This window comes from Acipenser ruthenus, chromosome 21 (assembly GCF_902713425.1).
Source record: "Acipenser ruthenus chromosome 21, fAciRut3.2 maternal haplotype, whole genome shotgun sequence".
NCBI classification, from domain to species: Eukaryota; Metazoa; Chordata; class Actinopteri; order Acipenseriformes; family Acipenseridae; genus Acipenser; species Acipenser ruthenus.
Window position 1 is genome coordinate 32,005,573 of NC_081209.1, and position 17,368 is coordinate 32,022,940.

General features: G+C 39.4%; 1 protein-coding gene across 6 annotated transcripts in view; it reads right to left on the bottom strand.

Annotated features, from left to right (window-relative positions):
• The window catches only part of LOC117962476 (NT-3 growth factor receptor-like), an 81,208-nt gene extending 71,240 nt beyond the window's left edge, over positions 1–9,968 (bottom strand). For 2 of the 6 annotated variants that reach the window (XM_034901483.2, XM_034901482.2), the window contains exon 1: positions 9,223–9,968. In XM_034901483.2, coding sequence (XP_034757374.2) covers positions 9,223–9,464 — 242 coding nt within the window. In that variant the 5' untranslated portion in view covers positions 9,465–9,968. The other 4 variants (XM_058995618.1, XM_058995619.1, XM_058995616.1 and 1 more) reach the window with 4 other exon arrangements.
• Between the last annotated feature and the right edge of the window lie 7,400 nt (positions 9,969–17,368).

A 17,368-nucleotide genomic window follows, 5' to 3' on the forward strand; every position in this document is an offset into this window, starting at 1 on the left:
TACTTGCCAATGGTCACAAACTTCTGCTGGAATATATATATACTGTATAATATATATATATTTATATATATATATATATATATATATATATATACATACTGTATAATATATATATATATATATATATATATATATATATATATATATATATATATATACACAGCATACCAAGATGTATTTAAACACTGCAGAATATCATACAATGATAATAGCAAGTTGCAACTAAAGCAAGAAAGCAACTACAAAGAAAAACAGGGTGCAAAAATCTTTCTGCAAATAATCCAGTCTAAGGAAGGGGTTCAGACCAGAGTATGATGCAAATAAGAAAATCATTTTAAGAAATGGGCATAACTGTACCGTTACGTTGCTGTCCATACAGAGGCATATACTGTAAAAATACTGCCCAGGACTGCAAAACCAAGGACAGATAAAACTAATAAGACTTTCAAACTCCACCCTCAAAGTAAAATATTCTTTAACTGTGCATATGGCCTGCTCTGGGCTCCCAGGAGGACACACATGTCAAAGCAACAAAGTAAAGAGAGTTTTTTATTTTATTTTTATTAAGGACAGATCTTCAGCTCTCAAGCCTGTATTCCAGAATTGCTGGTAAGAAACAGGGCAGGTCCTCGCATGTACAAAGAGACCATGGCTTCAGACAGTGAATCATGCTGTAGTGCTTATTTCTATAAAATTAACCTGCAGAAAGACTGTATAAAAATAAAATGACCTCTCATCGCTTTTATTCATCTTGTCATAAAATAAGCGAGTGAAACGTACTCAATGAGGTAAGAGAGAGAAGTTGTGATTAGATACTGAAGTCTCTATCATTTTGCAAAAGCAATGACTTGAATAATAAAGTAAAATAACTCAAGTGTAAGCATGTTAAAATGTTTTACATACCATGGAGTTTTTTAAGATTATACCAAATCTTCATTTGTTTGTGGTCTTCTTTGAAAGAATACTCATTCCTGTGATGTGGGTCTTTAGAGTTTACCGGTTAGGGTTTAATTGAACATAATTGGATGCTTTCTAACCCTGCTAAGAAATAAATAATAATAATAATAATACTGTATGTGCCCTGGCTATGAATAAAGCCCCCAACGTTCTGACCAGCAGCTATCATTCTAAAGCTCTTCTTCTGGATCAATACACATATTTGTAAAAACAGTCTTTGGCAGAGAAAGATTTTAAATGTCAGAAGTGCTTATTTTACATGTGACCATCTCCCTTGAAGCTGTGTCCTTCTGGCCCGAAGCCCACATGAGGATTTTAGAATAATGCTAATTACAATTAAGGTCAATGTAATCAAAGGAAGTGTAAACGGCACTCATTAGCCTCAACATGTGACAACCTGTAATTCTCATTAGACACTTCACTCTGAGAAGCAGGTAAACACCAGCAGCATGCGCATTGAACAGGCGTTCAGCTTGCAGAGCTCTGTACAGGCAGGCAGTTATGAAAATCAACTTCATAACATGACAGTTGAACACTTGTAATGTGTCATTAAAATGATGTTATGCCATCAAACATTATATTTTATGATTAGTAATAAAGTCGCTGAATTACAGCACACTTTTAAAATTGTATATCAATAAAAATCCATTTGATACCATTGAGGACTTTGTGTGACAGGTTCAGTTTAATTGAACACCCCACTCTGTTTGCTGTCTACAGGTTGTGACCTTGTGGTGAATGTTTGTAATAATCTTTCCAGTTTAGATTACAGGCAAGTGAAATGAACGGCTAGATAGGACAGTATTACACATCCACAAACACACACCCATCTTATCATGTGGCATGTCTAGGCTGTATCTGCCTGATCACATTATGACTGCAGCTAACAAGGCTGTTGTGTTGTCACTCCATCTATCCTCTTACATAGTTCCTGAATTGTAAAATATTGGATTTTTTTTAGCTTTACATCAGAAATAGAGCAATTGAATCCCTGTAGCAGTAGAGCTTGACTGGCTCATTAGATTTTTACCCCAAAGATTACAGAAGAAACAAACACAACTGAAAATGCTATGGCAATAAGATTCATGTGCTGCTCTCAGCAATATGAGCATACAGTTAACTCACAGACCTCAGACTTCAGTGCTTTCCTTGCACTCTGCCACCACTGCAACAGCAATATGATCATGCAGTTAACTCACAGACCTCAGACTTCAGTGCTTTCCTTGCACTCTGCCACCACTGCAACAGCAATATGATCATGCAGTTAACTCACAGACCTCAGTGCTTTCCTTGCACTCTGCCACCACTGCAACAGCAATATGATCATGCAGTTAACTCACAGACCTCAGACTTCAGTGCTTTCCTTGCACTCTGCCACCACTGCAACAGCAATATGATCATGCAGTTAACTGACAGACCTCAGACTTCAGTGCTTTCCTTGCACTCTGCCACCACTGCAACAGCAATATGATCATGCAGTTAACTCACAGACCTCAGACTTCAGTGCTTTCCTTGCACTCTGCCACCACTGCAACAGCAACATGAGACAGCCATGCAAGGCAGGGGAGGATGGGCGCACCTGTTGCCTGGTAAGCAGTGTGAGATCAGCAGAGTGTAATTAACACAGGATCCCATCACTGTTCCTCCTTGTGTGGATTTCAAACATCAGCATGTGGTATAGTGTAGGTCAAATACAAACGCTTCATTCCCTACTGCTGTTATTGGGAAGTAATGTTATGAAGTGGATACTATTGTAATGAATAAGTTAACCTGGACACCTCAATCTTCAGGCTCTCACAGAGTTAAAGACAGAGGTGGGAATTTTTGAGCCTCGTGTTCATCAGTGTCAACACCTGACAGCACTCTGGTCTCATTAAATGCAATAATTCAATTAGCATATTAATGCCATTTGGAGGATATGACAGAAAACAATTAGCACCTGCTGAAAGAAGCAGTCTTGCCTGTTTTTTTATTTTAATAAAATTCACCAGATGTGCTGTTTACAGGGATCATTAACACCTGGGCATGTTTTATTTTCCTGTTGTAATTTTACAAAGGCTATGCCGCTTTCAATTCAATTAAAACTCCCTTTCTGTTTCATGAGCGCTGTGTGTTACAGTGTGTTCTGTTAAAACTCCCTTTCTGTTCCATGAGCGCTGTGTGTTACAGTGTGTTCTGTTAAAACTCCCTTTGTGTTTCATGAGCGCTGTGTGTTACAGTGTGTTCTGTTAAAACTCCCTTTGTGTTTCATGAGCGCTGTGTGTTACTGTGTGTTCTGTTAAAACTCCCTTTCTGTTTCATGAGCGCTGTGTGTTACAGTGTGTTCTGTTAAAACTCCCTTTCTGTTTCATGAGTGCTATGTGTTACAGTGTGTTCTGTTAAAACTCACTTTCTGTTTCATGAGAATAGTGTGTTACAGTGTGTTCTGTTAAAACTCCCTTTCTGTTTCATGAGAACAGTGTGTTACAGTGTGTTCTGTTAAAACTCCCTTTCTGTTTCATGTGCGCTGTGTGTTCTGTTAAAACTCCCTTTCTGTTTCATGTGCGCTGTGTGTTCTGTTAAAACTCCCTTTCTGTTTCATGAGCGCTGTGTGTTACAGCGTGTTCTGTTAAAACTCCCTTTCTGTTTCATGTGCGCTGTGTGTTCTGTTAAAACTCCCTTTCTGTTTCATGTGCGCTGTGTGTTACAGTGTGTTCTGTTAAAACTCCCTTTCTGTTTCATGAGTGCTGTGTGTTACAGTGTGTTCTGTTAAAACTCCCTTTCTGTTTCATGAGAATAGTGTGTTACAGTGTGTTCTGTTAAAACTCCCTTTCTGTTTCATGAGAACAGTGTGTTACAGTGTGTTCTGTTAAAACTCCCTTTCTGTTTCATGTGCGCTGTGTGTTACAGTGTGTTCTGTTAAAACTCCCTTTCTGTTTCATGAGAACAGTGTGTTACAGTGTGTTCTGTTAAAACTCCCTTTCTGTTTCATGTGCGCTGTGTGTTCTGTTAAAACTCCCTTTCTGTTTCATGTGCGCCATGTGTTCTGTTAAAACTCCCTTTCTGGTTCATGAGAACAGTGTGTTACAGTGTGTTCTGTTAAAACTCCCTTTCTGTTTCATGTGCGCTGTGTGTTACAGTGTGTTCTGTTAAAACTCCCTTTCTGTTTCATGAGAACAGTGTGTTACAGTGTGTTCTGTTAAAACTCCCTTTCTGTTTCATGTGCGCCATGTGTTCTGTTAAAACTCCCTTTCTGTTTCATGTGCGCTGTGTGTTCTGTTAAAACTCCCTTTCTGTTTCATGTGCGCTGTGTGTTCTGTTAAAACTCCCTTTCTGTTTCATGAGCGCTGTGTGTTACAGTGTGTTCTGTGTCACTCTGCTGTCTCAAACTGAAATTGTACATAACAATGGACTGATTAAAGTATAACTTAACTTTTTGTTTTCTCCACAGATCTCAAATTAGAAAGATGTGTATGGGAATATGTATTTTTCCTTTTGTGCTGTAATGAGAAAAGAGGATGAATTCAGTTCAATTAAACCAGGCTTTGTAGCTCCAACATGTATTCAGAATGAATCTCAACTCCCTGATTTATTTCATAGCTAAATATGGAGGCATCATCAGCAAAGGGAATAAGTGTGTGTGACAGTGCAGTATTATTAGGGTTATTGCTGCAGTGGCTCAAAGGGAATAAGTGTGTGTGACAGTGTAGTATTATTAGGGTTATTCCTGCAGTGGCTCAAAGGGAATAAGTGTGTGTGACAGTGTAGTATTATTAGGGTTATTCCTGCAGTGGCTCAAAGGGAATAAGTGTGCGTGACAGTGTAGTATTATTAGGGTTATTCCTGCAGTGGCTCAAAGGGAATACGTGTGTGACAGTGTAGTATTATTAGGGTTATTCCTGCAGTGGCTCAAAGGGAATAAGTGTGTGTGTGACAGTGCAGTATTATTAGGGTCATTCCTGCAGTGGCTCTCTAGTACAGCATCAACAGTTTCAATGTACATTATAGTTTTGCCATTGCTTTACTTGTCTCAAAGGGTAGTTTACTAAATGAATGATGGCTGGTACAGCAGGTTGGTCAGGCTATGGGGAACACCATCTCCAGCTGGAAATTCCAGCCCTCTGTCTCTGGAGGCTGGACCATGGAAAGTGTGTGTAGAAGTCATTATTTCAACAGCAATGGATAGAAATTGTGCTGTTCACTTCTCGAGGAATGCTCAAAAAAAGCTAATAGAAAAAAAACATGTTGAAATGGCAATACTGTTTTCATTTGCCAATGGCATTAAAATAGACAGCTGTTACTACAGAATGTTAATGTGTAGGTTTGCAGGACAAGCCTCGGCTGCACTGCAGCAGCTGCTTGTTCTTCATGGAGGTGTGAAACTAAATGTAGTGTCTGCTCGCCTAGTGTATATGACAATAATACAGGATGTGACGTCAATTATTACTGCAATAGAATACAATGAAGAAAACACAAAGGGACCACATATATCATCAATATATTTGGTTTGAAATGTCCTAGACTGTGTCTAATGGAATATGGGAAAGGGGTTGTTATGCATGGAGTGCCACTGAACACATCATCAGCTCTGAGTACCGAGACCTGCGGGCTCTCACACTACAAATCCATAATGGAACATTAGTGGAAGGGCTGTGATATCAATCTAGCTGGAGGTTATTAAAAAGGGGGACCATTTCATAATGGCATTGTGCATAATACATAAAGGACAGGGGTCAGTGGTGTGTGCTGCCATCGCTGTCTCTGTGCCTCAGTAAACAAGGGCATGTGGAGCAGGCAAGGGCACCTTGAGCTTTATTACTTTCATTCTATTATTTATTTATTTCATTTAAAATACTGTATGCAGCTTACAAGTGAGCCACGATTAGACGAGATTATAGCCTAATAAATCATTTAAAAAATGTTTCCAGTTGGGCCATAGACACAGCAACAGGGCCACCTGCAACAGCTGACTGCCAGCTGTGCTCCTTTCAGGTAATGTAGTGGAGCCACTGGCGCACACATCGCTGCTTCCTGCTGTATATGTGTGTGTGTGTGTATATATATATATATATATATATATATATATATATATATATATATATATATATATATATATATATATAGATAGATATATACACACACACACACAGTGCTCACCCTTTATAACGCTATAGTGGGAACCATAGTTACAAGAAAGTGCAAGTCAGTGGCGTTTCCTGTCACGAGGTGATCAGGAAGTAGAAACACTGCTGTCACCTGACTGTCATTAACACGGCTTTCCAATGTGCTCAGCGTGTTAGTTATTGAATTAGTGGCACAGACATTGTAATTGCGGTCTGTACTGTTGTTTAAAGTGAATACAGCATAGCATTGTTTCATTCCCAAGCAGCTAGGAGGGCTGGTCGAGGTGTTACACTGTAAATAAATCTGGGTTTATTTCATAATGACACACAAACAACACCCGAATTGTGTTCTGCTCTTAAACGCGCAGTTTACAGTGTCTGTTTCTGCAGCATTGCTCTTAAGTCTGCGGTCCTGGCTTTGAGTCAACAGGTTTGAGCTCAGAAATTCATATGCGTTTTTTCTCTGGGAGGAACCAGAGCTTAAGCAAATGGTAACGTGTATGTGAGCATCGAAGGTGTGCGGTGCCGCAACACTGAGAACAAGCTGCCTAGCTCACGTCGTGCCTGAATCGGGTAAGGCTAATCTATTGTGGACGTGAACAGAGTAATACAGCGAGGTTTGACACAGTGACGACAATACAAATGAAAGGGAAAACAGTGGAACAATGACATGTGCATGTATCGGTGCTGTAATGAAAATGCTCGCATGAGAAGAGCTGTCTCTATAAGCGGGACTGTCTCAGCACCTGTATGTGAGAAATAATTACAACGGAGAGCCGAGGAGCTGTCTGCAACAATGTGGTGCTGAAGAGACTGCATGGGTTGAAAACAGATGAATCAATACAGATCGCTTCCCTTCGATCTGCCAAGTCTTTTTTTCATTTAACCTACGAAAGGAACTGCTATTTTAAGATCAAATGACGTTTCAGGAAGCATCACTGTAAATGTCCATATAAAGTTTACCTGATTTCCTCGTCGGCACAGATTCCATTACTCTTCTATAGAACTAGATACCCTCTAGTGGCGTAACTCGGAGCAAGCGTGGCAGTCCAGCAGAAAAAAACAAACCAGTTCTCTACCCACAGGTACTATTCAGCGATAAACTGTGACACGGTATTAGCCTGACATGGGGAACTTGATACCGGCCACTTCATCACTTTGCATGCATTTTAAAAGTTGTAACAACGATTTCATGGTTCGAACTAGAATGTTCCTCAGTTCACAGATACTAACTAAATAATGTTCTTTAAATAAGTAAAACCGTCTATGATATTCTGTAATAATTGTAAGTCTGCTAAGAAATAAATACATAAAATAATAATAATAATAATAATAATAATAATAATAATAATAATAATAATAATAATAATAATAATAATACATATAGATATACACAGAGCAGTGAATACACTGAATAAAGCATCACTCCAAGTCAATGGAAATTTGGTATAGCTGGAATGTTGTCATACGTCCATAATATTGACTATTTCGTTGAATAGCAATACACATCGATCTGACGGTGAAATTAATAATAGACTTAGCCAAAATACAAATGTACTTTGTGTCTGGTTCACAAAGTGATCACTCGTCTTTCACTGACCTCTAATAATACTACACATTAGACATTTTACAAACAAACGCATTGTAATGTCGTAGAAGTGAATTCAATGGGTCACACAACACTACATCTCCCCACACCATTGAGCAAACATTTCAACTCGTTTTAAGGAAGAATGCACACACTTCTACAACGGCACCTCGGAGAGTCTCTATATACTTGTATCTCTCACTCTGAATCTTGTTTACTTGTAACATATATTATCTTCAGACAGACCCCTTTTCTATCAAACGGTTAAGATGTATTCCCCGTTAGCCTAAATAGATTGAACTATTCTTTGAATAGAGTCTTTAACTATAGGCCAGTCCTAATGTTCCGTCTGAATTCAAAATGCAGCTAGCATACTGTTTATTCTGTCTAACACCATACAGAAAAACACAGTACACTTCTGAACAACGTTTTAACATGCAGTGCAATTGCAGCATACTGATCCTAGTAAAGGCTAATTACTCCCTTAGTTCATTGTTTAAAATAACTGTAAATGCAGGCATGTATCCGTTACGGACTGTTTGTTTTTTCTTTTTTTTCTATTTCTTTTTTTTTGCAGTTTGCGTTTTTTTTGTTTTTGTTTTTGAATGGCGTACGATGCCATCGGGTAAACTAACGATCCTACTAAAAGCAGGGCACGGTATTCTTTAGGTGTTGTACAAGCCTCGCTAGAAACAGCCCTGGCTATTAGAACTGGCGTGTGATGTTGTGAAGGTAAGAACTTGGAGTGAAGCGCCTCACTCTGCACCCACGAGCTCTCCCCGAAGAGCCTCTCGTATCCAGTACAGTACTACCGATGGCAAACGTTTTCAATACATTTATCAAATATAATACATGTGGTCTGGAATCAAACGTGTTTTTTTAAGATAATGTAACTACTGTCTGTCACTACTGTTATTATTAGGGCATTGCAATGCATTCCTTGGAGAAGGTTTTTTCATACAATACGGTGAGATAAGGTGCAAACATCATCGTACTTACATGGTATGAGATGCATGGTGGGTTTCATTTTAAAACTGGACACTTTTGTTCTGTGATCAAACATCTAATGGAGGCATCAAATAATACACCAAATAAGCCACTGTGCGTAACGTATCAATAACATTTCCTATTTCGCTAGTGTAGTATTAATACATCAGTAAAATGTAAGTCAATACAAACAACGGTTTTTATTCTAGAATGTTTTTTCAGCAACAGATTATTTAACCTTTCATTAGTTCCATTCTACTTCTATTCTTGTGTTACATAATAACATTGCGCTAAAAAAAGAAAAAAAGAAAACTAACTCAAAGCAACACAAGTACTGTTGGTTTTACAAAACAGTAGTAATTCTCAAAATATATGATATTTCAAAAATGCACCTTCCGGAACCAACGCAAGGAACTTTCAAGCAATTATGAAATAAGAGAAACAGTCTTTCTTCCAAAATAAGTCACCTAGACATATTGACTTCATTACAAATGCTGCAGCCAGTATCCCTTACATTAAATAAAGCAGAAAGGTAAGTGAAGATTGGACACCCAAGTGAGTTTGTGCCTCACCAGTTTCTCGACTTACATGGAGCTGATGTTCTTGAACTGCTCGGTAATGGTGCTGCTGTTGCCATTGTTCCCCGGGTCTTGCACCTCAAGCAGAGGGAACAATTTCCCGCTGTCGGACCTATTGCAATATATCTCCATTAACGAGCAGCTGCAGGTCGGCGGGCAGTCCAGCACAGAGCTCAGGTAGTCCTGGAAAATGCTCAGGAGAAACAAAACCCTCCACCAACAAATTGGTGGTGTAGAGAACGATAGATCCATGGTGAGTGATTCCGCCGACAGTCAGTGTATGTGTGTCAGCGTGGGTTTGGATGTATGTATGTTATGTATGTGTGTGTGCGCGTGTCGTGTCCCAGTATCTCGCAGTACACAAAGGCTGATTTAAAAAAAAAAAAAAGAAAAATGAAAAATACTCCGTTAGAGACGATGGCGCTGAACTCTGAGTACTCCCGGCGTGTCTTCGGCACTAGACTGCATGGCGTGTCATATATTCTGCTGCCCTTCGCTTCAGAATTCCACTTCGCTCGCACGCATCTCTAGGACTTACAGGGATTGCATTAAAACAACGAGAAAAAAAGAAGTCTGATGTTCCGAGCATGAAGTCCCACCTACTGGGCAGAATTAAAACTGACACACCTGCAAAACAGGGAAGAGATAAAAATCAGATAGCAAACGTCGGGAAGCATCCAACAATAACCGAGGCAAATAAAGAGCAGAGTAAGAGTCCCAGCCTGAATACTAAACACATGCGGTGAAGGGATGGCCTCCCTATTGATTTATTGCGCGGAAACTAAGAATTATAGTTCTTGCGATTCTGTTTGCAATCACAGTACGAATGGCAATGAACTGGTTGTGTGGATAATAACGTGATTTTAAAGATGAACGTGGGCGTTCACACTTGTAGGATGCGGGTTGGGATATAAGCTGTACTGCATTTGAAAACCTTCAAAATATAAAAATGAATTCCTAGACTATAGGATCACGAGTCTTGCATCTTATTAATAACGAGGTATAATAATCACAGGGCAGACTAATACATGCAAAGTGCTTAAGAATGGGTTTGTTCTTCATTTTACCCAAACAGAATGTATGTGAAGACAGCGCCCTGGATCAGTGTGGGGTGGACTGGACAAAAGAGAGGACTATTCAACTGTAGAAAAACGGACTGATTCAGATTAAACTGCTGACATATACAGCTCTGTTATTTAATTAACAAAAGGAGCCATGAAACGTACCTGATTTCAGCTCTTTATTTGCTATGCTGACCTTGAAACCAATATGAAAGTCATAGAATTGCAAACCCATGTTGTGTCTTTTCACACTGACAATCATATGATTCATTTATATTCTTTTCTGTACACTCTTTGGAAAATGAGTCTCCTTTACACTCTACATGGAACCCTATGGTCCCTTCAGTTTTTCTCTGGGACCCATGTTTGTTGCAGCATATGGTTTTATAGAATAGGTTCATTATGAAACTCAATGGCTCTTAATGGAATCTAGGGGTTCCTTAATTCAAAGTTTCATATTTGGATCCCTGAATTAGTATTCTATTGAATCAAATGGTTCTATTTAGAAGCCAGTATATAGAACCATCTGTTGTTCTGAGGAACAGTTCCATGTAGAACCCGAACACAATGAGTGTTCCATAGAATACTAAGAAGAACTCTCTGGTTCTGTATAGAATGTCCAGGCACTCTGTTTGGTGCACCATAAAAATATAGGGCTATTGTGAGCTCATTTCCACACAAAGCTCAGATAGGTCTGTATTTAATGATTACTAATGAAGCAGTTTAGTTTAATGGCTGCTGTCGAATACTTCACTGTTAGTGTAGAGCATGTGTGTGGAGGGTCTCCACAGTCAGGATCTTTCCATTGCTCTAATACTTGTTTAGAGGTTCAGTTCTGTGCAGTTACTCATACTGTTTTCTGTCCAGGAAGATGCTATGAAGCAGTAGCACAGCCCCACCCCACATATATAGAATAACTCAAGTTGAGCTTGTGCAGCTTGTCCCCCTGGCTGTCCAAACCTCTTTATTTGCTTGAATTCATGTTGCTATTAGGAACACCTTTGTGTAAACCATCACAATGTGAGATTATGAACTATGGATGTGAAATATTTCAGTAACTTTTGAGAAGAAATTGTTCTTAACTATTTATTAAATCCCCTGTATTGTTTAAAACTGAAAAGTAAAACTGAACTTAACTTTGTGCTTATTTTTAAAAATCAACACACTGCACACTGAAGGAATGAGTACTTGTTCACATTATAATTTCAAGTTTTACACAATTTTGTTGTAAAGAATTTGAACTCTGTGTGTTTTCCCATTTTACTTGATCTTTCTCTCTTATTTCCATCTGTTTCTTTGTGGGTGAGTTGCACTCAAGACATATTGGACTGCAGCCATTTGGATTAAAACGGTGTCGTACTTGTGTTCAGATATCTGCCTCCAGCTAAGGACCTGGGGAACAAAAATGTACTGTGAAAAAAACACTGTTGAACTTTAATTTAAAATCCTCAGTATCTGAGTGTTTAATCCTGGGGGGAATTCAAACCAATTCATCTTTGCAGGCACAAAAAGGCACTGGTACATGATCCTCAGTCGAGCGTGGCTGAGTCTTCTGTTCCTCATCGCTGTGCTTTTGACTACAGGGATTGTTCCTGTTAATCTGTTGTTAAACATTTAATAAATGGCTGGCAGGTACAGAAAATAAATGGGCACCCACACACCGGCAGACACAGAGCTCTGACTGAGTGGTGGTGTTCTCAACTCTCCAGAGAGCCAGGAGAGGGCAGGCTAGAGATGAGATTCGGTCTCAGAGGCACAGGGACAAGAAGAAACCGTACAGCTTGAGAAGGACAGGGGGAGGGGAGAAAGGAGTCAGACACTTGCCTTGAAAATGCCTCAACCCAGGGGAAAGGAAAAGAAAGAATGTAGAATAAAAAAAGAAATGTGATTCTTTGTGTCAAGGGGCACGTCTGTTTCTAGACTGGGGTGATTGTGGTTGGAGTAAACCATATTCTATACTGGAGTGACAGGGCCTCAAGCCTGGCTCAGCAGTGTAAGAGAAGGACTACAGACCCTGGAGTAAACCATATTCTATACTGGAGTGACAGGGCCTCAAGCCTGGCTCAACAGTGTAAGAGAAGGACTACAGACCCTGGAGTAAACCATATTCTATACTGGAGTGACAGGGCCTCAAGCCTGGCTCAGCAGTGTAAGAGAAGGACTACAGACCCTGGTATAAACCATATTCTATACTGAATTGACAGGGCCTCAAGCCTGGCTCAGCAGACACTGCACAGTCCTTTCCTGTGGCCAATGACAAAAATAGAACGATTCCTAAGTTGTAATTACAACTTCATGACCACCAGATGGCACTGTGTGGTATGCTAAAATGGAATTCGAAGAAACTGCACTTACAACATTTATCCACCTGGAGAAACTATGTGCTATGAAAAAAAGCAGAAGTAAATAAATTGCACTATTAGCTGAGTCTGCACTACATATTTAATATATTTGTCAGTCAAAATAATAAGAGAGGCGAGGTTGGATAATAAATATGACTTTATATACTGTAAAGCCATAAATATGTCTGAGCTTTTATTGTGTGTTTTTTTGCGTATGAAGAAAAAAGTAAACATTTTTGGCAGGAATGTCTTAGTGTGTTACATATAATGAAGTAACATATATATATATATATATATATATATATATATATATATATATATATATATATATATATATATATATATATATATTAAAATTGTATAGTTCTTACATACTTCCATAAATGTAGGGGTGGGACACAATGTGAAAGATTCTGTCTCTCATGACAATTGCTCTCTACTAAAATAAACAAGCAACATGTTAGCAATGCATTAGTAATGCTTTAAAAAGGGTGGCATTTTGTTCTGAGCTGGAAATGCTGTGCCTTTATTCTTGGCAATTACACACAAGGGCGCCATCTACTGGGCGTATGTGGCCTACTGTTTGCTGTTTATAAACCAGGTGAAGATGCTCACTGCTGCACATCCCAGGTAGTTATTAAACCAGGTGAACATGCTCACTGCTGCACATCCCAGGTAGTTATTAAACCAGGTGAACACGCTCACTGCTGCACATCCCAGGTAGTTATTAAACCAGGTGAACACGCTCACTGCTGCACATCCCAGGTAGTTATTAAACCAGGTGAAGATGCTCACTGCTGCACATCCCAGGTAGTTATTAAACCAGGTGAACACGCTCACTGCTGCACATCCCAGGTAGTTATTAAACCAGGTGAAGATGCTCACTGCTGCACATCCCAGGTAGTTATTAAACCAGGTGAACACGCTCACTGCTGCACATCCCAGGTAGTTTTTGAACCAGGTGAAGATGCTCACTGCTGCACATCCCAGGTAGTTATTAAACCAGATGAACACGCTCACTGCTGCACATCCCAGGTAGTTATTAAACCAGGTGAACACGCTCACTGCTGCACATCCCAGATAGTTATTAAACCAGGTGAACACGCTCACTGCTGCACATCCCAGCTCCACTGTCCAATTTAAAACCTTCATACACATGTTCTTTTCACTCTTGATTGTGTCAGTATACACTGCAATACTCCTGGCTGTAACTAAATGATGTATCAAGGCTACTTCATCACCATAATTGATTAGGCGTTGGTTAATCACAGCTTCCATTTTAAAACTTTAATATTTAAAAAATAAGTTGTATATATTTTAAAATATCCAATCAATCAATCAAACAACCAACCAACCAACCAATCAATGAATAAATAAATAATCACACATTTTTAAAATATTTTTTTACTTTTTCTTTTCAAAGTCAGTTTTATCGGTAACTAATTTGCTGGACAAAAATAAACATCACTTTCCAGTAGAAGCATAACAGTAGCCTATTGGGATTAATTCATTCATTCTTGTAGACAGATAGAGACTGCAATTATTTTCATGTGCCCTGAAGAGCACAAGGGAAGAATACATTAAAAACACAGTGAACTGAATAGCGGACTCACACTAAACAGGCTTTGTTATTAATAAGAAGAAGATGTATTGAATATTTAGTATGAAGGTGCATATCCCTGTGATGCAGCATTATCACAGATTCAGTATTAAAGATCTTGTGAAGCATTGAAGGTTCTCACCAGAAGGAATTGAGGGAGGTGACCAGGCTTCTTCCAGTTATTCTGCCATTCTGCACATGTTATTCGAGCACTATAGGAACTTGTATAAACAATGGAATGACTATGTAACCATGCCTGCCATTGCAGTGTAAAAGTGGCATACATGTTTACATGGGGACAGTGATAAACCAATTGAATTCACTGTAAATCAGAGGCTTGAAGATTTTTAAAGACAGGTCAGCTGTTCATATGCAAACGGCATCTGCATTTACACCTGCCTTTCACAAAAGCAAATTGCAGCAAATTGCTACTAGGGGATGCAGGTTTTGTTAGGAAATGACTGCTTTCAGTGTGTGTCAGGTGATGTGTATAATCCTATTCAGTTTCCTGCCTTTTCAGATTGCCTCTTATTAGCAGAAGCAGTGTTCTGTGCTGCCATCTATGTGGAGGCTGTTTTGTGACACACCGTTCAAAGGTTTCCAAGACAATTAGCTCTTTATCTGACTGTTATACTTGTCAAACACGGAGAGCAGAAACTCGTGGAGAGATATGGGGGTGGGGACACATCGCTGTGTATGAAGCTGCAGGAAAGCTGTTTGTGTTGGATGTGCTCAACCAGAGGATACACAAACACAAGCAAAGGAGAACAGTGATTAATAGGCTCAAGCATGGACCTAGCCCATATTGAGACATGTGCAAACAAGCAACCAAGGACCAGTGTGTCACAGGTCTTAAAGGAAAGACAAACATCACAAAGATCAACAACTCATTGATCTACATGTGGCCTGGAAGAGAATTTACACAGGCTGTGAAAAGTGTCATACATCCTGATAAATTGGGGGTATGCCCATGCTGTCATGAAGTTCTGCACACTTTGAAGATACCTGTGTAGGTTCCTGCTTGTTCCAAATTGCAAAACTGGACACAAAAATAAAGCAGATTCTTCAGTAGTACAATAGGATGAGCAAACAGAATAACACATGGATGTTTTCCACTTTCCTTAAAGGCGATCAATATGTTTGTTTAGTAAAATGCTGCCTTAAATTGTGCCAAGTTGTATCTAGCATATAAAAAACCCACAAAACAGAATCTTGAAATGGTAGGCAAAAAATCCTTGCCGAGACAAATTGAAGGTGGATTGAGTTTCACTGTAATGGACGTTTAATTGGAATCACTGGTTTGCTTAAATTACTCTTGTTCAGGTAAAAGGGTGTTTAAATTGCACTGTGGCTCCAGAGCTTCTTGTTCTTTCTTTGCTGTTGTTATTGCAAGAAGTCCATTAATTCTGTTGATGGGAGCATCAAAGAAACACAACACCAACTTTAAAAAACTGAAGCTGTCCTGGCCAATGAATCCTGCCCAGCCGTGGCAGTGTTATAATACACTACCACCAGCAGAGAGAAGGAATGGAGAAAGATGCACAGGAGCAGAGGCCAGGTCATTTCAATGGGGACTCACAAACACAGACTGCATTTACTTTGTATTGATAGTCAGGAACACAGGTTAAGACACACTGTCAGTAAATGGCAAAACAGCTTGATGGAGGTTGCTATAAAGAAGCAGATTCACAGCTGATGAAGGTGTGGGGTTAGGATTGCTGCTGGGAACAGGGTGTTTGAGAGCTGGGGCAGGTGTAGTGCTTTAGAGTGATTGTCTGGGCAAGGCTAAAGATTAAAGATGAAACGGGCGGAATGGGGTTCATTTTGAACCCCCCCAGGGTGTGATTACAGTATCTGAATGATTTGATTTGTTAGCTGTGACAAAACCAACGTCAAGGTGACTAAGTGAAACTGACTTGCCAAGCATGCAACGCCAAAATCACCAATAACAGAGCATTGAAACCATCAGCACTCAGTTTGCACTCAAAGAACCAACTTTTTTTCCATAAAAAAACTAAAATGATCATTGCAGCATGTATACCTTTGAGGCAGTAGGTTACAGATTGAAATGATAATTATCCTGCTGCAGGCATTCCCGTTGCTGTAAGGACTTTCTGCACAGCCAGTATTCTGGCAATGTGTCCCTTTCTTACTTGTTTTCCCTTATTATCTAACCAGTTGCTGTGACTTTGAGAATAATTACAGTACACTTACAGTACAGGGAACAATATTGCACTGGTGCTGTCAGTGAAGATTATTCTTCAGCCCCTTGTTTACAGGAGAAGGGAAGGTCTTGATTCTGCAGTGCCCATAAAAGCAGCCCAACAGGTAATGAGAGCTGCCAGAGACATTGGCAGTGAAGCTGTCACTCAGAGAAAAAGAAAGGGCAACTACACAGACATTGGGAGAAAAGAAACAGCAGCAACATGCTGAATGCAGTAAACAATACATCAAAATGTGCCCCATTAAATGGGGAGCTGGGCCCCTCACAATAAGGTGGCTTATTTTTCTCATTTGGATGCAGGGCTTGCTTTGTTCTTGTCTCATGAATGTATTAGAAATAAAAAGTTGCATCTCAATGAGCTCTCATACTGCTGAATACCCAAAGTAAGTAGCAGTGACTCAGTGAGAGCTGGCAGCACAGAGCATTAATCACAAGGCTTAGGTGTTCTGCTGGGTTTACGCTGCACAGCAGATCAGGCTACATCATTACCTGGTGCTTGCCAATTGCAAACTGCTGCTGAAAGAGCAGTTTCACACACACAGTTAAAACAATTGGAAAAACATGCATAACTAGCTGGACTCTTGTTATATAGCGGCAAACAAAATCTACATGACTTTGTTTCTAAATGCACTTTAAGGCATTAGTCAGCTATGATAATTAGCGGCTATTGTACATTTCAGACACTGTAAAAAATGCCAGGTTTCTATGTTTTGTCATTTCTATAGAGGGCATTCACATTGTCTTGTCATTCCTATATAGGGCATTCACATTGTCTTCACATTTCTATAGAGGCCCTTCACATTGTATTGTGTTGTTAAAGCTGATAAAAGCCTTGGCTGGGGACATGATTCTACACCTACTTTTTCTTTGGTAGCTGTAGTATTATTAAATAATTAAAATGTAAAACCATTACATTTGTAATCATCTTT